At 40.7% G+C, this 22,634-nt stretch overlaps 2 protein-coding genes across 2 annotated transcripts; both read left to right on the top strand.

Moving 5' to 3' along the window:
- Positions 1–5,782: 5,782 nt before the first annotated feature.
- LOC119745978 (multiple epidermal growth factor-like domains protein 10) lies at positions 5,783–14,565 on the top strand. Its single transcript, XM_038222714.1, has 9 exons — positions 5,783–6,347; positions 8,460–8,531; positions 9,316–9,398; positions 10,056–10,320; positions 10,993–11,241; positions 11,547–11,653; positions 11,893–12,070; positions 12,674–12,726; positions 12,986–14,565. The coding sequence occupies exons 1-9, from the start codon at positions 6,202–6,204 to the stop codon at positions 13,429–13,431; spliced, it is 1,599 nt and encodes a 532-aa protein (XP_038078642.1). The 5' UTR covers positions 5,783–6,201; the 3' UTR covers positions 13,432–14,565.
- Positions 14,566–16,267: 1,702 nt separating this feature from the next.
- On the top strand, positions 16,268–22,390 carry LOC119718917 (transcription factor SPT20 homolog). Its single transcript, XM_038188355.1, has 4 exons — positions 16,268–16,579; positions 19,315–20,010; positions 20,363–20,854; positions 21,143–22,390. The coding sequence occupies exons 1-4, from the start codon at positions 16,417–16,419 to the stop codon at positions 21,481–21,483; spliced, it is 1,692 nt and encodes a 563-aa protein (XP_038044283.1). The 5' UTR covers positions 16,268–16,416; the 3' UTR covers positions 21,484–22,390.
- The last annotated feature ends 244 nt before the right edge of the window (positions 22,391–22,634 follow it).

Here is a 22,634-nt window from a genome sequence, read left to right as displayed (position 1 = left end):
TGGAGTCGGAAAATGTATTGCCTGGGGGTTTATGCAGATATTGCGCATTATACTCAATGAGCTTTGGGGTTGTTATTATTGGGGGGAAAATCAAAATAAGAAAACTACTCATGTAATAATTTCATGAAAATGACTCAGATCTGAAAGGTAAGTTTCAGCATCAATTTTCCTTCAATTTTTACTAGAAACAAATTTTCATTGAGTGAAAAAGGAATCAGGAGATACAACAGGAAATTCTGGTAGATGCAGTAAGCTCGTTGCAGTGCGTAGGATCAGAGAGGACACAAGGCACTAACAAATCGATTTCTCACACTTAGAGTTCACGATCAGTAGCGGGCCTAGTCCCGTTTCTTTTGTGGTTTATTAAATTGTCTCAAACTTAAACGGAGAGGCTTTACAAAGTTTCCTTTTGGTCACTTGTTAACAGCGGGAATAAGTGGAAATTTTCAGTTGAAGCCTCTGATTTTCTCAGTGATAACACCCACATACCCATGACTTATAACAGCGACTTAAGATGAATAAATTATTTCCTTTCTTCTCTGCTCTACAGAAAGTTTTCTAAAGGGGGACGTTTTGGTGCGCTAGGATGGTTGCTTTATTACATGCTCCATATTAATAAAGCAAATAATTATGAGACAAAAACTCAAGATATCGATTCGTGGTATCACATAGAGATTCAAGTTCAAAGATTCCAAGTTCCACAAAAGAATATCTGTGTTCAAATAGTGAGATGTGTACACAATGAGATGGTTAATGCGAGGGATTTGAGCGCACGTACTCGGCGGTACCGCCTGCCTGACTCATTAAGGTAGTGCAGTCTGTAAATTTGCTTTCACGGTGTACGTCAATAACACGCCACTGTCATTTGCGCTAAGTACCGGCGTAAGTAACTAGACATGAGAATTAATTATCATAATTATTTGCATCCTGACATGTCCGTGTTTGCAGGTGCTATGGTTCAACAAGTGAGCATTTTCGGCAACTGCACAAGTGACTGAAAATCATACCATTGTTTCAAACTGACATCAAAGTATGAGCATCGATGAAAAAAATGATTGCAGTCAGTTTGCTTTTATTTAATTGCAGTCTCATCGTGAAATCTTACCAATGTATTAAAAACCAACGATGCACGATTTAAAAGCCGTCGACTACTACAAAGTAAATTTGAAGTTTGTATACCAATATACATTGTACTTACAAAATGTGAACACTGCTCGAAGAAAAATAATGACCGGACCGAAGATGTGCAATGATTGGAGACGTACGTGGCTTATCGGCTGTGAACTCACGGTGTAGTGTCACAGGGACGTAGCGGCTAGCTCCGATGGCCCCAGCCAGCAACAAAGCTAAAATGTCACGGACTTCACCACACGATACTATTACCTGGATACTCGGTCCTTTTATTGATGAAACATTATTGAATCTGAAGCACTGTACCTCGTGCAGCCGCCTAGCTTGCCGCGTCCTCTCACTGATAGTACTTGGTGTGAAATGTGGCCTGCTGCAGTACAGTCCAATCGAATGTAACGCGCATGTCTCACTTATAGTCACAGTGTGGCAAAATGCAGCGCGGAAAAAAGGTGCTTTGAAATATTGCGTGGTTATTTTATCTGGCACATCAATATGTTAAGTTAAGGCATCTAAATGCGTTTGGGTGAAATAGTCACACAAAATGGTGATAAATATAATAGCTATAAAAGTTTATTTTCCCGACCCGCATAATAATTTGTATCCCGCATTTAAAAACAATCCACAGTCATGCATGTTTACGTGTGGGGCTTCAGTCAGGTGGGCTTGCTCTACAGTTTTCGGCTACATCTCTGGCTGATGCTTTGCAAGCATATCCCTTCTAAGTCAACGGGTAGAGGCCTACCCTTTGTGTTAATGTGATAAGATTTGATGTATAAAATGAACCTGTATTTCATACCCAAACTCAAGGGCCTACATCTCATGAAGAAGCCAAATGAACTGTTCTACGGGTGAGGTAAAAACAAATGATCCCGGACTAGTTTACAGGAGTATATAGATTTCATATAGGACACCGGTTTTCATGTCCCGTGTGTGCACGAGTGCCTTAAACATACACGCGTTTGGTGAGCGTGTCCGTAGCGACTGAGTAATCATCCACGCCGCTACGTCGACCTCTCGTTCCCCGATAACCCGTCGATGGAGTCCGTTTTATTGATTGTCTGTAGTCTTAATCTTCGCGTGATTTCGTCTCTAGCCAGGTGGCCGTCGGTTGATGCAATCTCAGTGAGATGTCTTCAGGCAAGATGCTGCGGGAGGGGCTGCCAGTGATTAGGGTTGTGTTTCTGCTTGGAGCAAACCTGCGGGTGAAGTGGACACAACGGAAGGAAAATAATAGCCTGCATGTCTAGATTCTCAGTATAAAACACCCCGCGAATATTTTTTATTTTGAGTTTTTCACATAGTTCAGAGCTAAATGCTCATATAAATTTGAAAATACAGGTAAAGTTAATTATGATTGTTGCATAAATTATCTTCTGTAAAATATAAAGCCATGCTATGACGTTTTATACTAGCTTCTTATTAAGTAATCACATCGTTAATTATTCTGTTTGAGTTTTCCACGTGGTTCAGAGCTTACTGTCAATACACTCTAGACTGGCTTCCTGAAAGGTGCTTTTATTTTTTACAAGGTACTGCATGTGAAGGAAACCCAAAGCATTATGGGTAGGTAATACCACCATACTATTAAGGACATGTGGCCGAAACCTGCCAGTGTAGCATCACTTAAAACTCATTGGTGTCCTCGGCTCTACATGTCCGCTTGGTTCCCCGCGAATCTTATCGCATGGCTTCTGAGAAAATGCATATTGTATCTTAAAATTACGCACGGCAAGATCGACACTTTTTATCGATGTTACCATTCAGGCAAAAGCACTCTTCTTCGTGATCGAATCAGAGATGTAGAGAGATATTATTGCCAGTACTGTGTCCATGAGATGGGCTGCTGAAATCACAAGGACTAAGGTCAAGTGATGTTATCAATATACTTGTTCCTATACATAATGGTTCAATATCTTTGCGTGGTAATATTATAAGAATGATAGAGGCATATAAGAACGCCACACCCATGAACTCGCATACATGTACATGTGTACAGTAGGGGTTCGTACATTAAAAACCGCTATTTGAGCCTATAATCCTACAAGTACAATCTACCAGTGTTGCCTACTAACATTCACATTGTAATGAACTGATCAATTTAGACGGTGTGATTGAAGCCTCAACACTTGGATATCTCTGTTGTAGCACTATATACTGAAGACCCTATCTGGTAATTTGTATCTTATTTACACATAGTCGTCGTACAAAATGTCAAAAACCCATTGAAAGTTGTAAAGACTTTCAAGTCTTACTCCCTAATTAATAACGGAAATTAACGCTGGTGCCGAAGAAGACTGACACACACAAAAATAAGAATATCAGAAAAAAATCATGATGTGACATCTGGAAACAGGAAGCGGAATATGTGCCATTTAGCAGCACCTGTTCGAGTTTACTTAATTAAACTGCTGTAGGCGTCAGCAAATAATTTATGCAAATAGAGAAACAAAAGCAGCTGTCATTTACAAGAGAAAACAGACAAAACGAGTAGGACAGATCAACAATTATAAAACAATAAAAAAATTAATGCAATTATCAGACAGATGTTATCTCCCAGGCCTGAGCTCTTTTTTGCAACATTATAAGAAAATAGACAAGATGGATAAAATTATATAACGATGTGACCTATTTCCAGCCTCATAATAAAAATGCTCAATGAATTTTTCCGGTTAAAATTCCAAGGGACTATTTCTCCCCTTTATCCTAGTTTTTTTCCGCTGCTACTGTAGCCTACATTATCAACAACAACTGCTTGTTTCGTTTTGTCTCAACAAATTCATTTTGTCTCCAGAAACTGATGTAACCGAACACACGCTACAATTTTGTTTTTAATTTTGTCCTTTGCCTGAAGGAAATGAAACTGATCTGGTGCAGCGACACTGCAGGCCACAGGTCTACTAACTACACCCACTGCACGTGCTGCAAAAAAGTTCATTAAAATTATATGTATATTTGGCTCACTTGGAATGTCTGGGAGTTATTTTATTGCTTTCAGTTGCCCGTTATCAATCATGGAGGAACGAACTCCAAATTGGTTGTTTAACCAATGCATTTCGCCATATATTGATAGAGAAAACATAGATAAATATAAGTAAGGCCAAAAAAAAAATACTCGGTCTCTGGTCAGCGAGCGCGTCGATTTTAATCATGCGCGTCAACCTTTTTTTTTCTTCAATTAACACGGAAGCTACGACAGCGCCCTCTATTGCCGCGCCTCCTCAAATGTTTGTACCAAGGAGCACCAAGGAATGGGGAAATTGCCCCAAGGCAAATGATAAAGGGCACCAAGGCAAAATCTGGAGGACACCAATGTATAATGAGGCACAAAAAAGCAAAATAGTACCTTGTCTGTACAATACAAGCTTGAAAAAAAAACCCGCGTCGCCGCATCAATTCCGGAACTTCGGTCTGACTAGAGACCGACTATTTGGGGGGGGCTTAACCATGTATAGGTTTGATGCAATTATGCATGTTTCAATGGTATAGTTTTCTAAGCGATTTATGAAAAATAATTGTCGTAAAATACATTTAATGGTACATCTTTTCTTCTTATGATCAAGTACCTTTTATTGAACAGACAAACAACATATTTATTTGTGTTTGGCTTTATTGATAATACATCCCACACGCATTTCCAAATAAAACAGATTTCTCCAAATAAAACAGATATCATCCGTACAATTCTTGTATCGTTATTTTCTCAAAAAAGAAAAGAAAAAACATACGTGATTTTTTGTTTGCTTTTAATAAATAAAAGATTCATCATCCGCACGTCAGTATTGTATGAAGTATATTCAGGTGGTATTTTGGCAAAGCCTTTACTATCTGAGCAACCAATAGTCTTGTTTTATGACACGGAGCGTGAATTCACTGTTCAGCTCCCAGTCGTTGATGGCGCTCTAACACATGTCCAGTGTAAGCTCCCGAAAAAGCGAGGTCACGTGTAACCGGTTGTGATGAGTCTATATTATAATGCATAGGGTTGCAGACCAGTAAATGGGACCAAAATTGCCTACGTCGGCCAAATCACGATTTGCATGCCGGCCAAGCTGTGCACGGGACTGTGAGCTTGCAGTATTTGGCTCGGAAACTGGGTCCCTAAAACTAAAAGCACTCTATTTTGCAATGGAGTGTAGGCATTGTTTTTCAAAATCGCGATGGGCTTAGTTCAGAACGATTTTAAGGGTGATCATCTTCGGATGGAAATTTCTCTTAAAAGTCATCAGTTATAACCCCCCCCCCCCCCCCGAACATTGAAAAGACAATGAAAGATGATGAAATAAGCTTTAATTGGATGTATGTCTCGAACACCTTGGAGAGTTTTTCCTGAATTTCTGAAGTGGGGGCATTTATCATTGGGGTCTATGACAGTTGGTTTCTGTTTGGGAATTAACGTCAACATCTCACCCATCCAACCCCCACCCCATGCCCACCCCACCCCCAAATAATCTGGGGTTCAACAACGCATCCGCGCATCGTCTTTGATTTAAACAAAACTATGTAATCCGTTACTGATGCCGGATACTCAATGAGCAGGTGGCTTTTTTGCCCATGAAGTATAACTCAAAAAAGGGGTATATCGAGCCTCTGTGCACTGTTAGTGTTAGTGTCACAACCGGATACGGTTCAATGCGCCTGCCTTTCTATACATGACGAACTCCGCAGTACCTGTGTAACATTACATGCATTCAGTGTGATCATGCACAGACCTTCACGCTATGACCGGGACCTATGTGCTCAATGCACCTGTTAGGCACTGTGTACACAAGGAACTTAATTAAGGAAGATCCGTGAAAACAGAACTAATACGACAGAAATGAAACTTGCCGGGTGAAAACACACTGCGTTTCCTTGTTAGTTAATATTTACCACAGTTTGCGGTTTTCATGCCACAAAACAACATCGCGCATAGAATAGAAGGACAGTTGAGACTGAGAGTGTACTGGTGGGAACAAACGACGCAGTTCTGCCGTATCTGCTCGACTCATCGTTCAGTAAGCTCCTTCTTGTTGTGATCCTACCACTTCACGGCAACAAGTACGGTCCTCTCATCCATTTATCAGAGAGGGCATGCGTCTCATCACAGAGATAATAACAATGACCAAACACACTTTCTTATTCCTGACTCTGATTTTGTTGGTGTTCCTGTGTCGTGGGTCCTTATCGCAACTCCGTGACGACGAACATGAGTGTGACAGTGCGCAACACCGATGCTGGTAAGTCGATTGATTAGCTTGTATTATGTTCTCATCATCCTATGCACGAACTGCTCACGCCGAATGATAAGAACTTACGAGGATGTTCTGGGTATATTGCGGCTGCTGAGACTCGTGTTTTGATTCGAAGATCGAAACCTTGGAACCAGTGGCGTAGCCAGGAGGGGGGAGGGCACACGCCCCCTATACTTCGGCTCCAAAGCTAAACTTCGGCCCCACCGCTATTTTGTTATACTTTTTCACGAGCGGCCTTTTTTTCACGAGTGACCCTTTTTGCCGTCGCGCGAACGTCTTTATTTGTGCCGCCATGGAGAGCTCCTGTCCGCTGGGGTCCGCTTTGAAGGGTGTTCCATTAGAAAGATGGTATCTACATGGTGTCCGATCCAGCCCCTCCCCCCCCCCCCTCATTATCCCCAAACACACACGCAAGTGTGTAGTTGCCTGCAATTAGGGGACCCCCTAATGTCCCTCTTTTGTTTGTACTCCAACTTTTTAGGAAGACTGCCCATATGTTTTGTACACTAATCCAAATTGGGGACCTTTGGGAGTTGGGGACCCTATTGTCCTCTATTGTTCAATGCAGAAACAAACTCACACACACACCATCAGGTTTGTTTATGGCGTAAATCGAGGATTTTCTATTGTTTCTCGTCATCGATCTTTTACTCCTGTCCTCAATTACTCCATGATTCTCGTCATGACTTTGTGTGTCCTTGATTTACACCATAAACACACACAGTCTTACCCACAGATACTTATGGAAAAGACCTTTGTTTCTCTTCTTTTGTTTTCCTGTATTCTATTGAAATCTCAAACTCCATAGCATTTCCCTTATGGGGCAGGTTGATTATAAAGACTTCCTTGTGGGGTCTATTGTGCTATTGTGTGTTCTACCCCGTAATGAACCCTGTACACGTACACACTTTTTGATTTTACGGAAGCCGGGAGACTGATGAAAAAAAAAACCTGTCTACTTTTCAGCATGGATGCTACATAAATTGCTCCTCCCCCACTGTAGCATCCAGCAACAACCCCACCCCTACCAACTCACCCGGTATGGTGAGAACACTGGCTACGCCGCTGTTTGGAATAGTCATGAAGGAGTTTTTCCTCCTACGCTCATTGTTTCAATATTTCATAAGAAAATGATGCCTGATGTTTAATCGTTTAATCATTTCCCCCTTTTTTCTCAGCTGAGCTTGTTATAATTATGTTGTGACATGGTTTAACTGTTGCCGCATTGCTTTTCCTCTAAAATCGATGTATACTTTGGGGAAAGTCCCTTTTAATTCTACAATCTAAGGTTTGGCCCTTTGCCCCGAAAAAAAACATTTACCTTGAAATTAAATCCGTATCAGTTGCGCCATGTGATGATGTACTTGCAACGGTGTCATGACCGTAATGCCCTTTCGGCACAGGCACTACGTGTATTTAAAACCCGGATACTATTCAAATAAAATGTAGCAAGAGAAGAGTCAACACAGGAACAAGCAGGTTCATGCTGGTTTTACTTTCGATACTTGAGTAGAAGATTCATGGTTGTTGGCTTGAATTCGCGTGAAGTTCCTTAGGCCTATTTGTTTTTTTTGTTTTTTGTCTTTTCCGTTTACGTGCACAAACATTGGGAACCTGGTGTGTCAATGACAAACAAAATGGGCTCCTTACCTTTGGTGCGGACTGCGGGGTGTGTATGTTCGTATAAACGTGTGTCCTATTGATGACTTCCAAATATGCACTGAAACCGAGGACCTCAGCCCTGTCTTTTGTAGAGAGGATCTAAAAATATAACGTCATCAATGGGCGTTGTTCACGAGGCGGCCATTTTGTCGTGTTCCCTGAATGTATTTCATAAATTGTTAACTGTTGAATGGAATGATGCCAGACTATTTATGAAGCCTTATTTTACTTTCATTTTTTTTAATCTGGCTTAAATACTTAGTAATTTTCTTGCTTTCATTTCTTGCATTTTCCAGAAATGAAGATTTTACCTCACTTTCAATTCAAAATGGCTGACTCGTGAATAAGGCCCATGTCATACAATGGCTTAGCACTGAGTCTCGGTTTCCAATCCATTTTCAATTTGAAATTCGCCTTTTCGGTCATTTCTTGAAGGTATATCGAATATGTGTCAGTTCGAACGACGACCACAAGAAGACCTTGGTGGTGCCTTTTCCTCTGTCGTCGGTAAGCATCAAGTTTTACAATTTGCTCAATTATTTTATCTTGGGAAGAAATGTTTTCACCTTTCCCCAAACACTAGTACCTGGTAGTCTATCACCCCAGTAACCCCCAGTGCGTATAGGTTTTAATTGAATTGCGCACTGTACTTTTATCACAGAGAAATAGCTTTAAGATATATTAAGTCGATTGTCTGTCATCCGTTTTCAGGCGAATGCAAACGTAGCAGGGCCAATGGTAGTAAAACGCTCGTATGTTGTATCTCATGATGTGTGCAAACATACAATGTTTGGACAGCGCCCCGGAGGCGAATTTCCCCCGGAAATACTTTTAAATGCTGGGACTACATCTAGGCCTTGTGATGGGGCGCCCGGCCCGTGGTCCTATGGTTACGGTGTACGTGGGTTTGAACCCTGACGGGAAACATGGTGCTTGTGTTCTTGGACTACACTGCAATTGCCTCTATCCCAGGATAGAGTGGTTCACTGCGCCAACCACTCCGACTTGTGCGAGATAACCACTTATTAGGAGGTGTTTGCGCAGTAACCACCAGAAGCAGGACCAGGAGTAAAAAAATGGGTACCTGTGAAGGTAGAAACCAGATTGCGCTGATCTCGAGCTGCTGCAAAAACTGGTCTCATGGCCTGATGAATAGGTGTAATAGTTACGAAGCGCTTTAAGACATTTGGTATAAAGCGCTATATACAAGCACCACATTATTATTATATTATCGGAATACGTGCAATTGAATTTTCAAGTGAACATTTCCTGTGTGTGTTTTCTTTCCCAGAGAGTACTCTGAATATAGATTGGTGAAGCAAAAGACCTGCGAGTGCTGTCCCGGATGGACAATGCAGGGAGGAAATTGCGCAGGTATATTAATTTTCCTCCGAGGACTTCATTCAAAGCTATATTACTCCCCGTTTTTATTCACTTAAAACGAAAGCTTGAATTCAAAATCATCAATGTGGCTGATGATCTTTTTCACTCTGAGATATCGTTGTAGGATACGCAAAGCATTGTGGGTATAGCTTGTAGCGTCGTGATTGCAATGGTGCGCTTACATTCCGTGTGCGCGCAGAAATCTATCCAATGAGACCACAATGGTGTCGCCAAAACGCCCGTGGAATAATAGTATGGCGGGGATATGATATTAAATCGGTACGTGCAAATTGATGAAAGCGATTGGCTAGCTTTACGGGGTAGACAAAAGCGAACTGAACTCAGAACTGCATAATAGCGCCCTCAATCAGCTAGGATACAGGAGGGATCAAGAGGTCATTGTCTGAATCCAGACAAGCTTGACTTGCAGCATAATTGATATTATAAAGGACAATATTTGACATGGCTCATTTTGGAAAGCTTGTCACGTGACCTAAGTCTGGAAGACTCAGGTGATTGACATGACCGTCCTGACAATTTCTGATCGTACGTGGTTCGCAAGAAATGTTGAGGTCACACCGCGCATATTATTGATTACAACTTTACATACATTAATACAATAGTTATAAACTTATTTATTCCCAAAAGAATGCGAGACGGGACACTACGGCATACACTGTGCAAAGACATGTTCGTGTGACGGTGGGGGATACAAATGCGATCGGATATATGGATGTGTCAGTGAACAACTCGACGATAGAAACTGCACTCTTGTAGCAAGTGACAGTGGTGTGTGTCCCGACTGTGGCGGTGAATGCATCAACGGGCAACGATGCAACCACACCACCAATGTCTGTGAGTGTCCGCCAGGCTGGAGGGATGATTCGGGGGGTATCTGCAATTTCTATGCCGGGTGAGAATTTTATGTTATTACCCCAAAGCCAGTCAGTTGGTAGGCATATATGGATTGTCACAGCAGATTGAAGAATGTGTCAAGGACTCCTCATCTCTGAACCTCGGATGTGCGGGACAAGTTGCTTTTTGTGTGTGCATGTGCATTATCAATGGCGAGGACAAGTTGGACTGAGAGACTTTGATTCTGATAATTAATCATTAAAATCTATTCGAGTTCCAAATTCGTAAAACCACACAAAAATAAATTGGGTACAATCACACTCGTCAGAAAATATGCCGAGCAAAAACATCGATGGAAGGGGACCATTTTCATGTGAAGCCTTCTCTTCGATTACAGTAGCCCGGAATGGACATCTCCCAAAAGTTAAGGAGTTGGGAATTCACGACATCTCGATTTTAAAAGTGAATAAGGATCATATTCTTTCGGGGACACCATTAATGCAAATTTACGTCAATCGATTACCGTAGACGGTTTGTAAAGAGAGACTGCATTATGATGCATATCCCCTTTTTATATGTTTAAACACCCCAAAATATCCCTCCTTTATTTCCTTTTTTTTTTTTTTTTTTAAATAAAACTACACACATCCACAAAAGACTCAACATACCGATCGGATTATCAAATCTGTTGAACTTTGATATCTTATTGACCTTTTCCCCTCAATGGCAGGTGTCCTGATGGTAAGTATGGTGTGGACTGCGACAAGCAATGCCAGTGTGAGAACAACGCCACTTGCGATGTCCTGACTGGACACTGTGACTGTCCAGCTGGTTGGATGGGCTTGAACTGCAGTAACAGCTGCGGACCATCGAAGTACGGACGCAACTGCACCAAGACGTGCATATGTCCTGACAACGCTTTGGAGTGCAACCGTATTGATGGCAGCTGTCTATGCCCACCTGGGTTCTACGGAATGAAGTAGGGTCATTTTTTTTGTTTGTGCGTCCGTCAAACTCTCTTATGTCATGTGTTTCTGTGCCAACCCTTCGCCTCTTTTCACATGCATGTATTTCTCTGATGAGTCACTTTCTGTTTCTGTACCAACATTTTAATAGTTTGCTGTCTGACTTGCGTGTTCGGCAGGAGGAAACTTGCCACGAATACTTCCGGATGTTCCAAAAGCATCTTCACTAGACCTAAACCCATGATATATTTTTGTTATTGTCGCGATAGCTTGAAAATGGATTAGTACATGTACATAATGTATCTTTGCTTCAATACAGTTGTTCTGTAGAGTGTCCGGACGGTTACTACGGAAGCAATTGTCGACACAACTGCAGCTGTGATGAGCAAATTGAGACGTGCAACCCAATCAATGGAACTTGTATCAGTAAGTACAACAGTATCACAAGATCTTATTCATTCAGATTTGGAAACATCTGGATGGGCATTACAATTTGAAATGAATAAAAATTCAGTTTATTAGCTCAGATGCACTTGTTCACTAATAACATTATACATCATTCCTCCTATTTTATAAAACAAATGTTCACGCGGCCAGGATGTTTGGATTAATGAGATAATTCAACTTTAGCTATTCATATCTTCTTTTATTTAATTATATTTCAGTAAAGGAAGCAGGCCTACCAACCCCAACGCTTGGTTCAGAGCCAGATGATCCTGGAGGCCTAAGCTCTTCTGTAACGGGCGCCGTGATTGGTGGAGTGATAGCGGGTATCTTTGTATGCGTGTTGATTGTTTCACTGCTCTTCATCCGACGCAGGCGCAAACAAGCCACGAAAAAAAGGTAATAGGCTTTGATATAGACCTTTCTGTCGGCGACGTGTGGTTGGCACTAAGAACAGTTATGCCTACTTACATTAAAAAAATTAGTGTTCAAAATTCAAAATTAATTACCAAATAATTCCTTAACATGCCTTTTTCTTATGTAATGAGGGATTTAGGAGGACTTTTTTTGGGAAAATATGTTGCCAACCACGTGCGCTTGCGGTGGACCATAAAAAATGGCGCGCAATGCTTACAAATAACAGAAAGGTCTAGTCTATCAGTGATCGGTTTCGCTGGTGCACGTCATCCTGCTATATCACTAATGGATTACTTTGACGAAATATTGTGAAAGAAACACAAAGCGTAGTGGGCCCGCCATGATATGCTCCGTGGTGTGACATCGGACCAGAATATGTATACAGCTCTATCACAGGAAACATACGCACTTGGGGCAGTTTCAAGGTGTTTAAAGATGTTGAGATATTTTGAAAAAAAGGATATTTTCTTCCTTGCCGTCCTTCCAAATTAAAATATATTTTCAAGGAAATCTGATGTTTGGCATCAAAATTATTTTTTTTTATATTATATAAACACGTTTATATTTGTTTTACTTTCTTTGCAGGACTGATGACAATCTCCCCATTTCGCCTGAGGTGCATTATGAAAATGCAAAAGGTAACAACATATGTTTCTCTTTATAGTTTAAAGCCCGATTGAGTCGTTCAGTTGTCTGAGAAATAATCAGTTCATACCAAATTAATGTCAGTGACATTCGGATGCCTTCCCTTGATATTCCAATGTCATTCCTTGATATTCCAATGTCATTCCTTCACGTTCAACTAATGTTATTACTTGACATTCCAGTGTCATTTCTTGACAGTTAAACATAAGAAAATTACATCTGACAGACATCCATTCTCTATTTATTCTCAAGATGTCAATGAAGAGTGCACTGAGCTTGAGGGAAAACATCACCATGACAACTCCTACGCAATGGCGTTCCAATCTCCTCCTCAACACTTCAACGTTGGTGGCGCTACCTACGCCATGTCCAATCCGCATGCGCAGCGGGAAGCTTCCGATGAGTTCATCGACCCGACTGAAGAATACAGCCATCTCGATCGCGCCTTGGCCAAATCACCAAAGACAATTCCTGACGAATGCAACGATTACAACGCCCTTGGAGCAACTGCCGCTGATTCGGATGGTCAGTACAGTCACCTGGACCGAGGTCAATGGTCAGGGAGCGTGCGCAGTGCAGAAGACTGCGGAGCTGTGCTCCAACCTGTGGAGCAGGGAGGAGAATATAGCAACCTCGATAGCAAAGGGAGGCGGAGTCAAGACCATGGCAATCAATACGAGGTTGTCGCTGTTGAATAAAATGATATGAAACCACCGAAAACCGCACATGCAAAAATATTTTAGGCCGTACTTCTGAAATTTGGCACAATCAGCCCGATTTTTTAAGTGATTGTATACCCATTACGTACGATACCATGATTATAACTTTGAAAACTAAGACAAAAATCCGTGGTATTTAGTTTAATTCGATATTAAGCAATACGATCTTTCCGGAGATTTCTAAGAATTCCAAGAACATTAATTCAAAGAATTCTTTGCACAAGTATTTACAAATTTTACACCCTCCGAAACCCAATCCAGTCTGCCATTTTGGATCCGAGATTTGTCCCAATGTTGGGAACATTTTTTAGGGAGTAAATGTAATCATATTTTACGGATGGAATTTAGACTAGTACCTTTAATCTGTGAAAAAAGGGTAAGCGATCAAATGTATATACGCTGGAATGATTACAATATACTTGCAATCTGCCTACTATTAAAGTACATGTATTAAGAACATTTTTTTTTGCCATTTCCACCTATAGCCTTTTGCAATGTATTTGACTACATGTATTTTGTATATATTTTGCTCATTATTATACTACATGTATTTTGTAAGTTTACTGAAGGCACTGGATGCAGATGAGAACTGTTACACTACAGCTGCCATGTTGATTTTATCTAATGTACAGTACGCATGAAGAGAAAAGAGAATTAATGCGCCGGAATATTCCATTGGACCACTCTCCCAGCTATTACCTCACAAAACTCAGGAATAGCCAAAAAAATGGAACTGACGACTGTTGTTTTCATTGTTATGTCCGCCGAACAAGCTACAAGAAGGATTTCCAAAAATTGCCTGAGTTATGAACTGAATTGTTAAATATAAAACCATGGGACCGTGTCTTTGCGATATTGGTGAAATCTAGAATTCGTACAAATATCGCTCACCGTTAAACCTCCTCCCTAAATTCAATTATTTGTTAAAATGTCAAAGCCATGTTTCAAGCAAATGAAAATTAGGATATACAGGGGGAGTCAAAAAAGCGGAACCCAAACCCCAACATTATATTTCATAATAAAAAAATGTACGTAGCAGCAAAAATAATGACAGGAAAGCCAATTTCTTAAGCTACTTTTAGATGAAAAAAATTACTGAAATTGCTTAATCCGTTCAAAGAATATCACCATTCAAACACAATAAACCTAAAACCTCTTTCGCCAAAAATGCAATGTCAAGAATCGTCGTCACAATTGTCTTCAAACATCACCATCGATTAAACCTCAGTTTAAAAGTTCAAAAATATGCAACAAAGTCCTTTTGAAGGCCCGTCTTCTTCTTTTCTTTAAAGTGGATTATATAAAAAATATTGTTTGTCTAACCATGGCTCCATGGTCTAACCAGGGTTGTTAATAAAGATATTGTGTACTTTTGGGGGAAGACGAAACAGGTTTTAGGGTCATTGCGTTTAAATGGTGATATTCTTTGAACGGATTGAGCAATTTCAGTATTTTTTTCATCTAAAAGTAGCTTTATGAAATTGGCTTTCCAGTCATTATTTTTTTTGGTGCTACTTAATTTTTTTTAATATGAAATTTCTCTTTGGGGGTTTGGGTTCCGCTTTTTTTTACTCACCCCTTCTAACCAACGAGGATACTTCTGTATACGTTTATAATTGTCTGTAAATGCAAAATAATTATGTAGAACATGTAGGCCTACGGAAGTATGGGTATACTGCTTCATTCTGGCATCAAAACATAATTAGTAACTTCCAGTTTTGAGGTTGTGTTGAATTTCTGACATGTCTCGACGTTCGAAATTTGTAAAATAATAATTATTCCAATTATAACTAATTACATGTATAACCAAACATGGGCGGAAGTTTTCAAGTGTTTGATTTCTCATTCAAAAGGGATATACATGTATTTGTATAATAGGTTAGCATGAATAGGAATTTATCTGGGATATCAAATTTTGTACACCGCCGTTTACAATAATAGGGCGCTGTTTAATAACAATGCGTTCGTTGTATTATATGTTTCTTACTCTGTGCATATTCTGTGCTGCAAGCAAGAAATAAAGAAGAAAGTATGAGACAGAGAAGGAAATTATTGACATGTTGACATCCACTTCATCCATGCTGGAGACATGATTAGGGCAGATTGGTTGCTATGGTACAACTAGAAGAGAGACAAGATCTAGAACTTCGCAAGGAGTGTCCGAGTATTTCTCTATGTTTGGAGTTTTATGCTCTTCCTTTCCCAACACATCAACGAATATTTTAATAATTATAAACAGGAAGTTTACACGATTTAAGCGAGCGGGAATTAATATACGATTATTTTGTATACGCATATACGACAGTGCGTGTGCGGCGCGGCCTTGTTATGTACATGTAGGCTATTACTGGTCAGTAGTACAGAACGATTTTATGCCTCGGCCTCCCTGCTCAGGCCATATGCTCAGACCATATTGACCAGACCTATGTCCTTGATGTGTCTGGCTTTTCTCATTATTCTGGCGTGCTGATGTGCTCAGCAACGGCTTCACAGAAGTCCTTGAATGATTCATTTGCATACTTCAGCCATGGGTGCGGGTCCTTCCTCCATTAATATTATTTAGCCATCACCATGGAGCAGGAACTTCTATTGGAGGACAACTTTCGGCCTCAAAAATATGACCATTTCCATGTCCAAAAATCATGACGTATTTAAATCGGAATTACATCCCTAAACCCCAGGTTTATCACCTTCCCGTGTTTAATAAGTCCGTGTGTGGCCTGATAACATAGTTGTGGTCAGTCTTGCATAATCTTTCCTTATGAATACGTAATGATGCGTAGGCTTAGCGTTGCATTGTATGTAATCCGTCATGCATATGCAGTGTCCGGTCCTGCGGGTCCAGCGCCCCGTTACGTTGCTGCATGCCCAATGTAATGTGCATGTACGACCGCTTCCAATAGCCTACACCGTGCAACATTCAGGCTATGTGAAAATGTAAGCCCCCGTCCCTTAGTGTTGTGCATGAACACGCTAGCTCTAAACCCGCCATCGCCAACCCAGAAAATGAGTGAGAAGAGCCCGAATTACGAGACTTATTCTCAGTTTGGTGAAGAGCAGGATTCTCCGACCATTCCACACATCAGTTCCTTTGCCAAGAGAAATAATCGACTTTCAACATCGCCAGGTAAGTCAGAAATGGTGAAGAGTCAACTCGCTGGATGGAACTTGGAAGCAAGAATGATCAGTGGAAAAAACTTCTCAAGGAAATGGAAAAAAAATAGAATAAAAGTGATACCTTGTTTCATAAACACCTTGTTGAGCGAGGGAACAAAGTTTTGAGCTTACTAAATCGTGCTCAGTGATGAAATCTGCGGAGTTTTGTCCGTCCATCCACAGATCATTAATCCAAGATATTATCCATTGGCGAAAACTGCCCTCATATTTCACACCAGACTAAATAGACACACTATGACGAGGAAACACGGTCGGTCGATGCTCACCGGCCGTTGTTCCCATTTCTCCCCGAGAACACACCCAGATTTCCCCCGGTTGTTTCTCGGTCGGGACTAGCTCAGAGACTGAAACTCTCCCCAACATCATCATCGGAGCACATGCTGGATTCTGACCTCGTGTCTTGCAAGTGTTGTGTTGTCTGGTTTGTGGATGCTATTTCAGCAGTTTCATTACGTAATTTGTCGTAATTTTCTCTCCTTATAACCACGGCCACCATGCCGGCCCAGCTTAGAGGCTTCGCCTTGAATAACTGCTGTGTTCAATAAACCCATGACAAACAATGGTCGCCATCTTGCGTAATGTTGCCTAACACATATCGAATCCCTTTTGGCTCATCCCTGAGATGTTATTAGAGGGAGGTCGATGGGCGTAACAGTGTTATGTAAGCCTAGGGGGTTCATACGGTTTTGTCTCGTGTCAAAATTCATGGATTAGCAATTCGGAAAGGAGAAAATTCGTTGATGGGGAAACTTTGTCTGAAACGCCTTGCGTAACACAAAAGATAAAGCTTCCTCTATGGATAAGGCATCATGCAAACATGGCATTTGGATCATACGGCCTTTCCATATGTGTATATTTCAGTTTTGTTTAAAATGTTTTGAATTAACAAAAATAGTTGGCTAAACACAGAGAGAATTTCAAGACGATTCTTATATAAGTATGGTTTTGTATCCTGTTCTGCATATTTTGATAAAGTACTGTACGGTGTTCTTCTGTGTATGTTTTACTGTATGCATTTGGTACTGGTACTAGTGGTAGCATTTTAAGAAAACAGAATAATATTGGATAAAGTGTTTTCCACTGCATGTTCTTTGCCAAACCTCAAACCATGGAGTATGCCCAAATTAAGAGTATTATTCTTATGTAAGAATCGTGACCTAGCGTGGTTCGTGATCGAACTTTTGGACTCAACTTTTGTTCTCCATCGAATTTGGTGATATTTTTTTGTTGGATTAGGCCAACTTTATTTTTGAGAATGCAGAATTTGACTGGCTTAAAAAGTTTGAAAAAAAAACATTGTATTTTTTACAGGAAATCTTGAGTAAGGGAGGTATGCCGTTACCAGTTTTTTTAAAATTATGTTTGTAGTTTGTATACTTTCGTCATGTATTTTAATTTTGGGTTCTTCGTTTTGCCATAACTATTTACGTATTTATTTTTTTAAGATCAGACCCGCTCCTGATCCTCTTTATTCTGAAATATGTAGAGATAACTTTGTAATTATACACTACATTTTGTTTTGCCGACTTCAGTTTGGATGATTTGCCTGCGTGGGAGGTTCTACTCTTGAACGCGCATCAATAAGCGTGCATTTTGTCTGGCAACCGTCTGTAGTTAACGATTTTCTTAAGTGTTTCTTCGTCTGGCCCATTCATGAATTGGACAAGGGTCAGTTGTTCCATGGAGCAAGGAATACATTTTGTCCGAAGGCCGCGAAGGCTTTGATATAGTAGTCCAGATGCGCCATAATATTTAAAATAAATGTATTCGCAATTCCACGGAAATATCAACATCCATGCCAAAAATTCCAAAATGTTAAATGCCACAAAATGAACGGTGAAAGGTTTACATGCATTTTATTGAAATATATTTCTAACAATATTCAACAGTTCAGTTGTTACTTTTAACTGAACATGTATTTAGAAAGTACACCAAATATCTATTTGTTTGAGTTTGTCCGACACCATGAATTTTCGAGCCAATTTCTGCTGCAGCAAAAAGTTAGATTATTTCCCTTTTTTAATCATTGTACATGTAGTAATGTTTTATAAAAATTAAAATCCACTTTATGATTATAACTTTATTTTTCACTCTGTTGAATTATCCAAAATGTTTGGCGACACCGTGGAAATCAATCCATCAATCAAATTCATTGCTATTTAACCTTTGTTTTGGATGTTCGGGAATTCCCAGTACATGTATTTCGCAAAATGTCATCATTAGTCAACAGATAGGTTTTCATAAAGGATGGGCGGCAACTCCATTTAAGAAGTAGTGCATTTTACAGAACACATTTTGTTTTCAACATTTTCTTGTGACTTATTACGAGGCGCATTTCCTTCGCAAATTTCTGTTTGTTGGGCGGGTATTTTCAGATGGGTGATGATTGCTTCACTTATCAGTCTGCATGTTATTGGTCATATTATGTTGCCATTAGAAAACAAAAATCAGTGGTGTTATTAATCAAGATCTTTGAAAGAAGTTGACATATTGGTAATTAATAACTGTTAAGGATATATCCATTTGTTATGAAAGATGCTCCCTTATTTCAATTCCCTCATTCACAGCTTTTAATAACGTTTAAGGAATAATCGTTTCTCTCGAAAAGAAATGTTTTTTTAGGGATTTGCGTGGCCCTTTACTTGATTCTTGAAGGTTTTAAATTTGTTTTGCCCCTGTATATAGACTCGGAGGAGTGTTCCCAGTCGACAGGATTTTACAGGGAGCTTACACTGCCAGTGGAAGAAATGGATCCAAACGGCTCGGTGTCAAACACCAATCAGACCACAACCTCTCCTATCACTATGCAGTCGCAGTCAGCGCAACAACAGCAGCAACAACAACACCACCAGCAGCAGCAGCAGCAGCAACAACAACAGCAACAACAACAACAACAACAACAACAACAACAACAACAACAACAGCAGCAACAACAACAACAACAACAACAACATGAGCAACAGCAACCAGGAACCCAGCAGCAATACGCCAAAGCAGTAGCTGCAGCAGTTGCAGCTGCTTACCAAGCCCAGGCCCAGGCCCAGGAGATGGGGCGCATAGCGGAGGCGAACATGGCACCGGCCGGTGCCGCCCCATCCGTGCCGATAATAACCTCTGTGTCAGGCGGCGCCGTCCATCCACACCCACCCGCCTCGATGAACATGTCTTCCCTACCACCCTTGCTGCCCATGCAAGTCACCCACTCGTCCCTGCTTGGTCAAGCATTGCAGGCGGCTAATGACATGGGCGGCCTGTCGGCGTTGCAGCTCGCTGTCCAACACCAACAGCAGTTGCAACAGCAGCAGCAGCAACTGCTGCATGCCGTACAAGCTGCGCATGCGCAGAACACCGGACAGAAGATGATGTCGCCTCCTCCGTCTGGTGAGCAGGCTTTGACTTTGAATAATGAAATCAATTATCAAGCTAACATTATTGAAATTTTAAAGGCCGAAAAATGTCACCGTTTTTTTCCCCCCAGTGAAACCGATACCCTTCTGTTATTCTCCCCATAACCAACGAAATGTCGTCAGTTTGTGCTACTTGAATTTGCCTCTCAATGCAAGTTTATCACTGCCCCTCTCATACTATGTTTCCTGGACCATCACGTAAATGACGTCTTATTGTGTGCATACATTTCGCTTGCCTTTGCTCACAAGACGTCAAAACAAAGTGAAGCTACCGTATATGAGGCACAAATCTTAGTCACACCTTCTGCTCCTTGTTTTTCTTTCAGACGCCTCCCCGACTGATGACGGTGAGTCTAGAGACGAAGACAAGTCAGTTCTAGTCAACCTGATGCCTCCTTCAAGCATGGGAACCCCGGTCTCGATTGGACACGGTGATCCATCCACTATGCATACCCTGACACCCACCTCTCAACTACAAACGCCAAACTCTAGCCACTTATTGACGACATCGGCTTCCTCACCCGAGAACGTCTACAGCATGCCGGCTGGTGCTGCCTCGGCCACCTTACCGTCCATAAACATGTCAGCTGGAATGATGCCCAACAATCAGGCTTCCAATCTGAACATGAGTCTCGCGCCGCACTTCATCCAGCTGAACAGCCCCCAGGGAACCTCCATGCCGGTACCGCAGATGGTAATCCAATCCCCGGGACCTAACGGCCAACAAGAGATGGTGTCGCCGGAGCATCAGATGATGGTACAGGGTGTCTCACCACCAGGTATCACCGATAACAACAACATCGATATGATGAGCAATAGTAAGTCAAGATGAAAACTAAATTGAAATCTCCCTTCTACTGAGTCACATCTTGCATGATAATTAAGTCGATCGCAAGTTGGCCCTTTTCAGAGTTTCGATTAACTTGTCACTTGACCTGGAACTACATGACTTGAGAGGGACTTGTAAATTGGATTCAATACAAACCAACTTCATTTTCATCATAATTACATAAACTATTGCGCCATTATGAAGGGGGATGGGGGGGGGGGGGTGATTCTCATTTACATAAACTCATCTACATTTCTTGCTTTATTTTGTTTTTCAGTGCCAACTCAGTGTGCAGCTTCGACCTCTAAGAGACGGAACTCCAAAAAGCCTGTCGCGGAAAACGACAAAGACGATAAATACTTTGAGCGCCGGACCCGTAACAACATGGCGGCCAAAAGATCGCGAGATTCTCGCAAGCGACGAGAAGACCAGGTGTCCATGCGCGCCAACTTTCTCCAGAAGGAGAATGACATCTTGCGCGCCCAGCTGGCTACATTGAGACAAGAGGCTAACTCTCTCAAGCAGCTCTTGACCCAGCAACGACCAATCATGCCTGCCCAAATTCCCATGCAAATGCCTATCACCCAAATGATGCCTAAAAATAACATGCCTCAGTGATTACATCATGAACCATTTTTGAGAGTTTATTCACTTGTTTTTGTTTTGTCTGGTAAATGTTTTGTGGGGTTTGGGTTTGTTCAGTTTCATGTCTGTTTTGAATCAATGTATGAGCCAAACAGAAATGAACAAATAGAAAAGTGTTTAATAATGATAAACAGGGTACCTGCAAAAACATGGTTTTGCATTTAATACGTAACTATAAGAAAAATTGAGTTATTTTATTCAGCACATTGGTATTTCCTTTATTTGAAAAACGTTTTCTTTGAATAAGAAATGAAGGTTTTAGCTAAAGATAAGATCTGTGTGAATGCGATATAATAATAATTTAATTGTTTACTGTTCTAAAACCGCGCTAGTTCATATTCAATTAGTGATCAAAATTGTGTCATTTGATATTTTTCATTAGAAAAGAAATATTGCCCCCAATTCCAAATGAAAAATTGGAATGGGAGAATTTAATTTTTGTTCGTAACTCCAACGTATACATGTACATGTTTATGTTCTGTTTGTACAATGATTTATGAAACAGAGGAGAAAAAGAAAGAAATATAATGACACCTCTGAAGCTTTGTATGTAAATATATCTATAAATATAGCAGATGTTTTGATCCAAAGAATTAATCACGATGCAAATACAAGCTGTAATTATGAGGATTTTGAAGAAAGTGAATCAATGTCCTTGAACAATTTTTTTTGAGTTTATACTATTTGTGTCGAAGTAAACCAGAACGTCATTTTTTAAGTCTTATAATTGTTTGTTTTTTCTCCCGAACAAACGCAGCTGTATACAATATTTGGCATCGAAGTTTTTTTTTATGTGATCATTAAATTTCACAGGAAACCGATCTTGCATTTTCATTACAAGAATGAAAAATAAAACAGCCAGGACATATAACTCCGTTAAGGCTTTTGTATTTTTCGTTTCGTCAAACAAATGTCATCATGATAGAAGACAAGTAATTATCTCAACGTGAGGGGAAAAGAGGTGCGTGTCCATAGGGAAGGGGTGTAGTAATCAAACTTTGGGTGCAACTAGGGCCCAATTTGCAGGGGACGGAAGGGGGGGGGGGGCAATATCCCGAACGCGGGCTAATGGGTTTGGTCATTTTTCCAATAGTACAAAATGTATCAAATTTTTTTTCCCCTTT

This window comes from Patiria miniata, unplaced genomic scaffold, assembly GCF_015706575.1.
Source record: "Patiria miniata isolate m_02_andy unplaced genomic scaffold, ASM1570657v1 HiC_scaffold_7, whole genome shotgun sequence".
In the NCBI taxonomy this organism is placed as follows: domain Eukaryota; kingdom Metazoa; phylum Echinodermata; class Asteroidea; order Valvatida; family Asterinidae; genus Patiria; species Patiria miniata.
Note: the sequence above shows the minus strand (reverse complement) of the source record. Positions and strands in the feature narration are given on the sequence as shown.

What these genes read in the sequence shown, in the direction of transcription:
- LOC119745978 (XM_038222714.1), top strand. Translation starts at nt 6,202, where the DNA reads ATGCGTCTCATCACAGAGATAATAACAATGACCAAACACACTTTCTTA. An exon ending in TGCCTTTTCCTCTGTCGTCG is followed by an intron (nt 8,532 to 9,315) that starts GTAAGCATCAAG and finishes TTTCTTTCCCAG; the next exon opens with AGAGTACTCTGAATATAGAT. An exon ending in GCAGGGAGGAAATTGCGCAG is followed by an intron (nt 9,399 to 10,055) that starts GTATATTAATTT and finishes TATTCCCAAAAG; the next exon opens with AATGCGAGACGGGACACTAC.
- LOC119718917 (XM_038188355.1), top strand. Translation starts at nt 16,417, where the DNA reads ATGAACACGCTAGCTCTAAACCCGCCATCGCCAACCCAGAAAATGAGT. An exon ending in TCGACTTTCAACATCGCCAG is followed by an intron (nt 16,580 to 19,314) that starts GTAAGTCAGAAA and finishes CCCTGTATATAG; the next exon opens with ACTCGGAGGAGTGTTCCCAG. An exon ending in CATCGATATGATGAGCAATA is followed by an intron (nt 20,855 to 21,142) that starts GTAAGTCAAGAT and finishes TTTGTTTTTCAG; the next exon opens with TGCCAACTCAGTGTGCAGCT.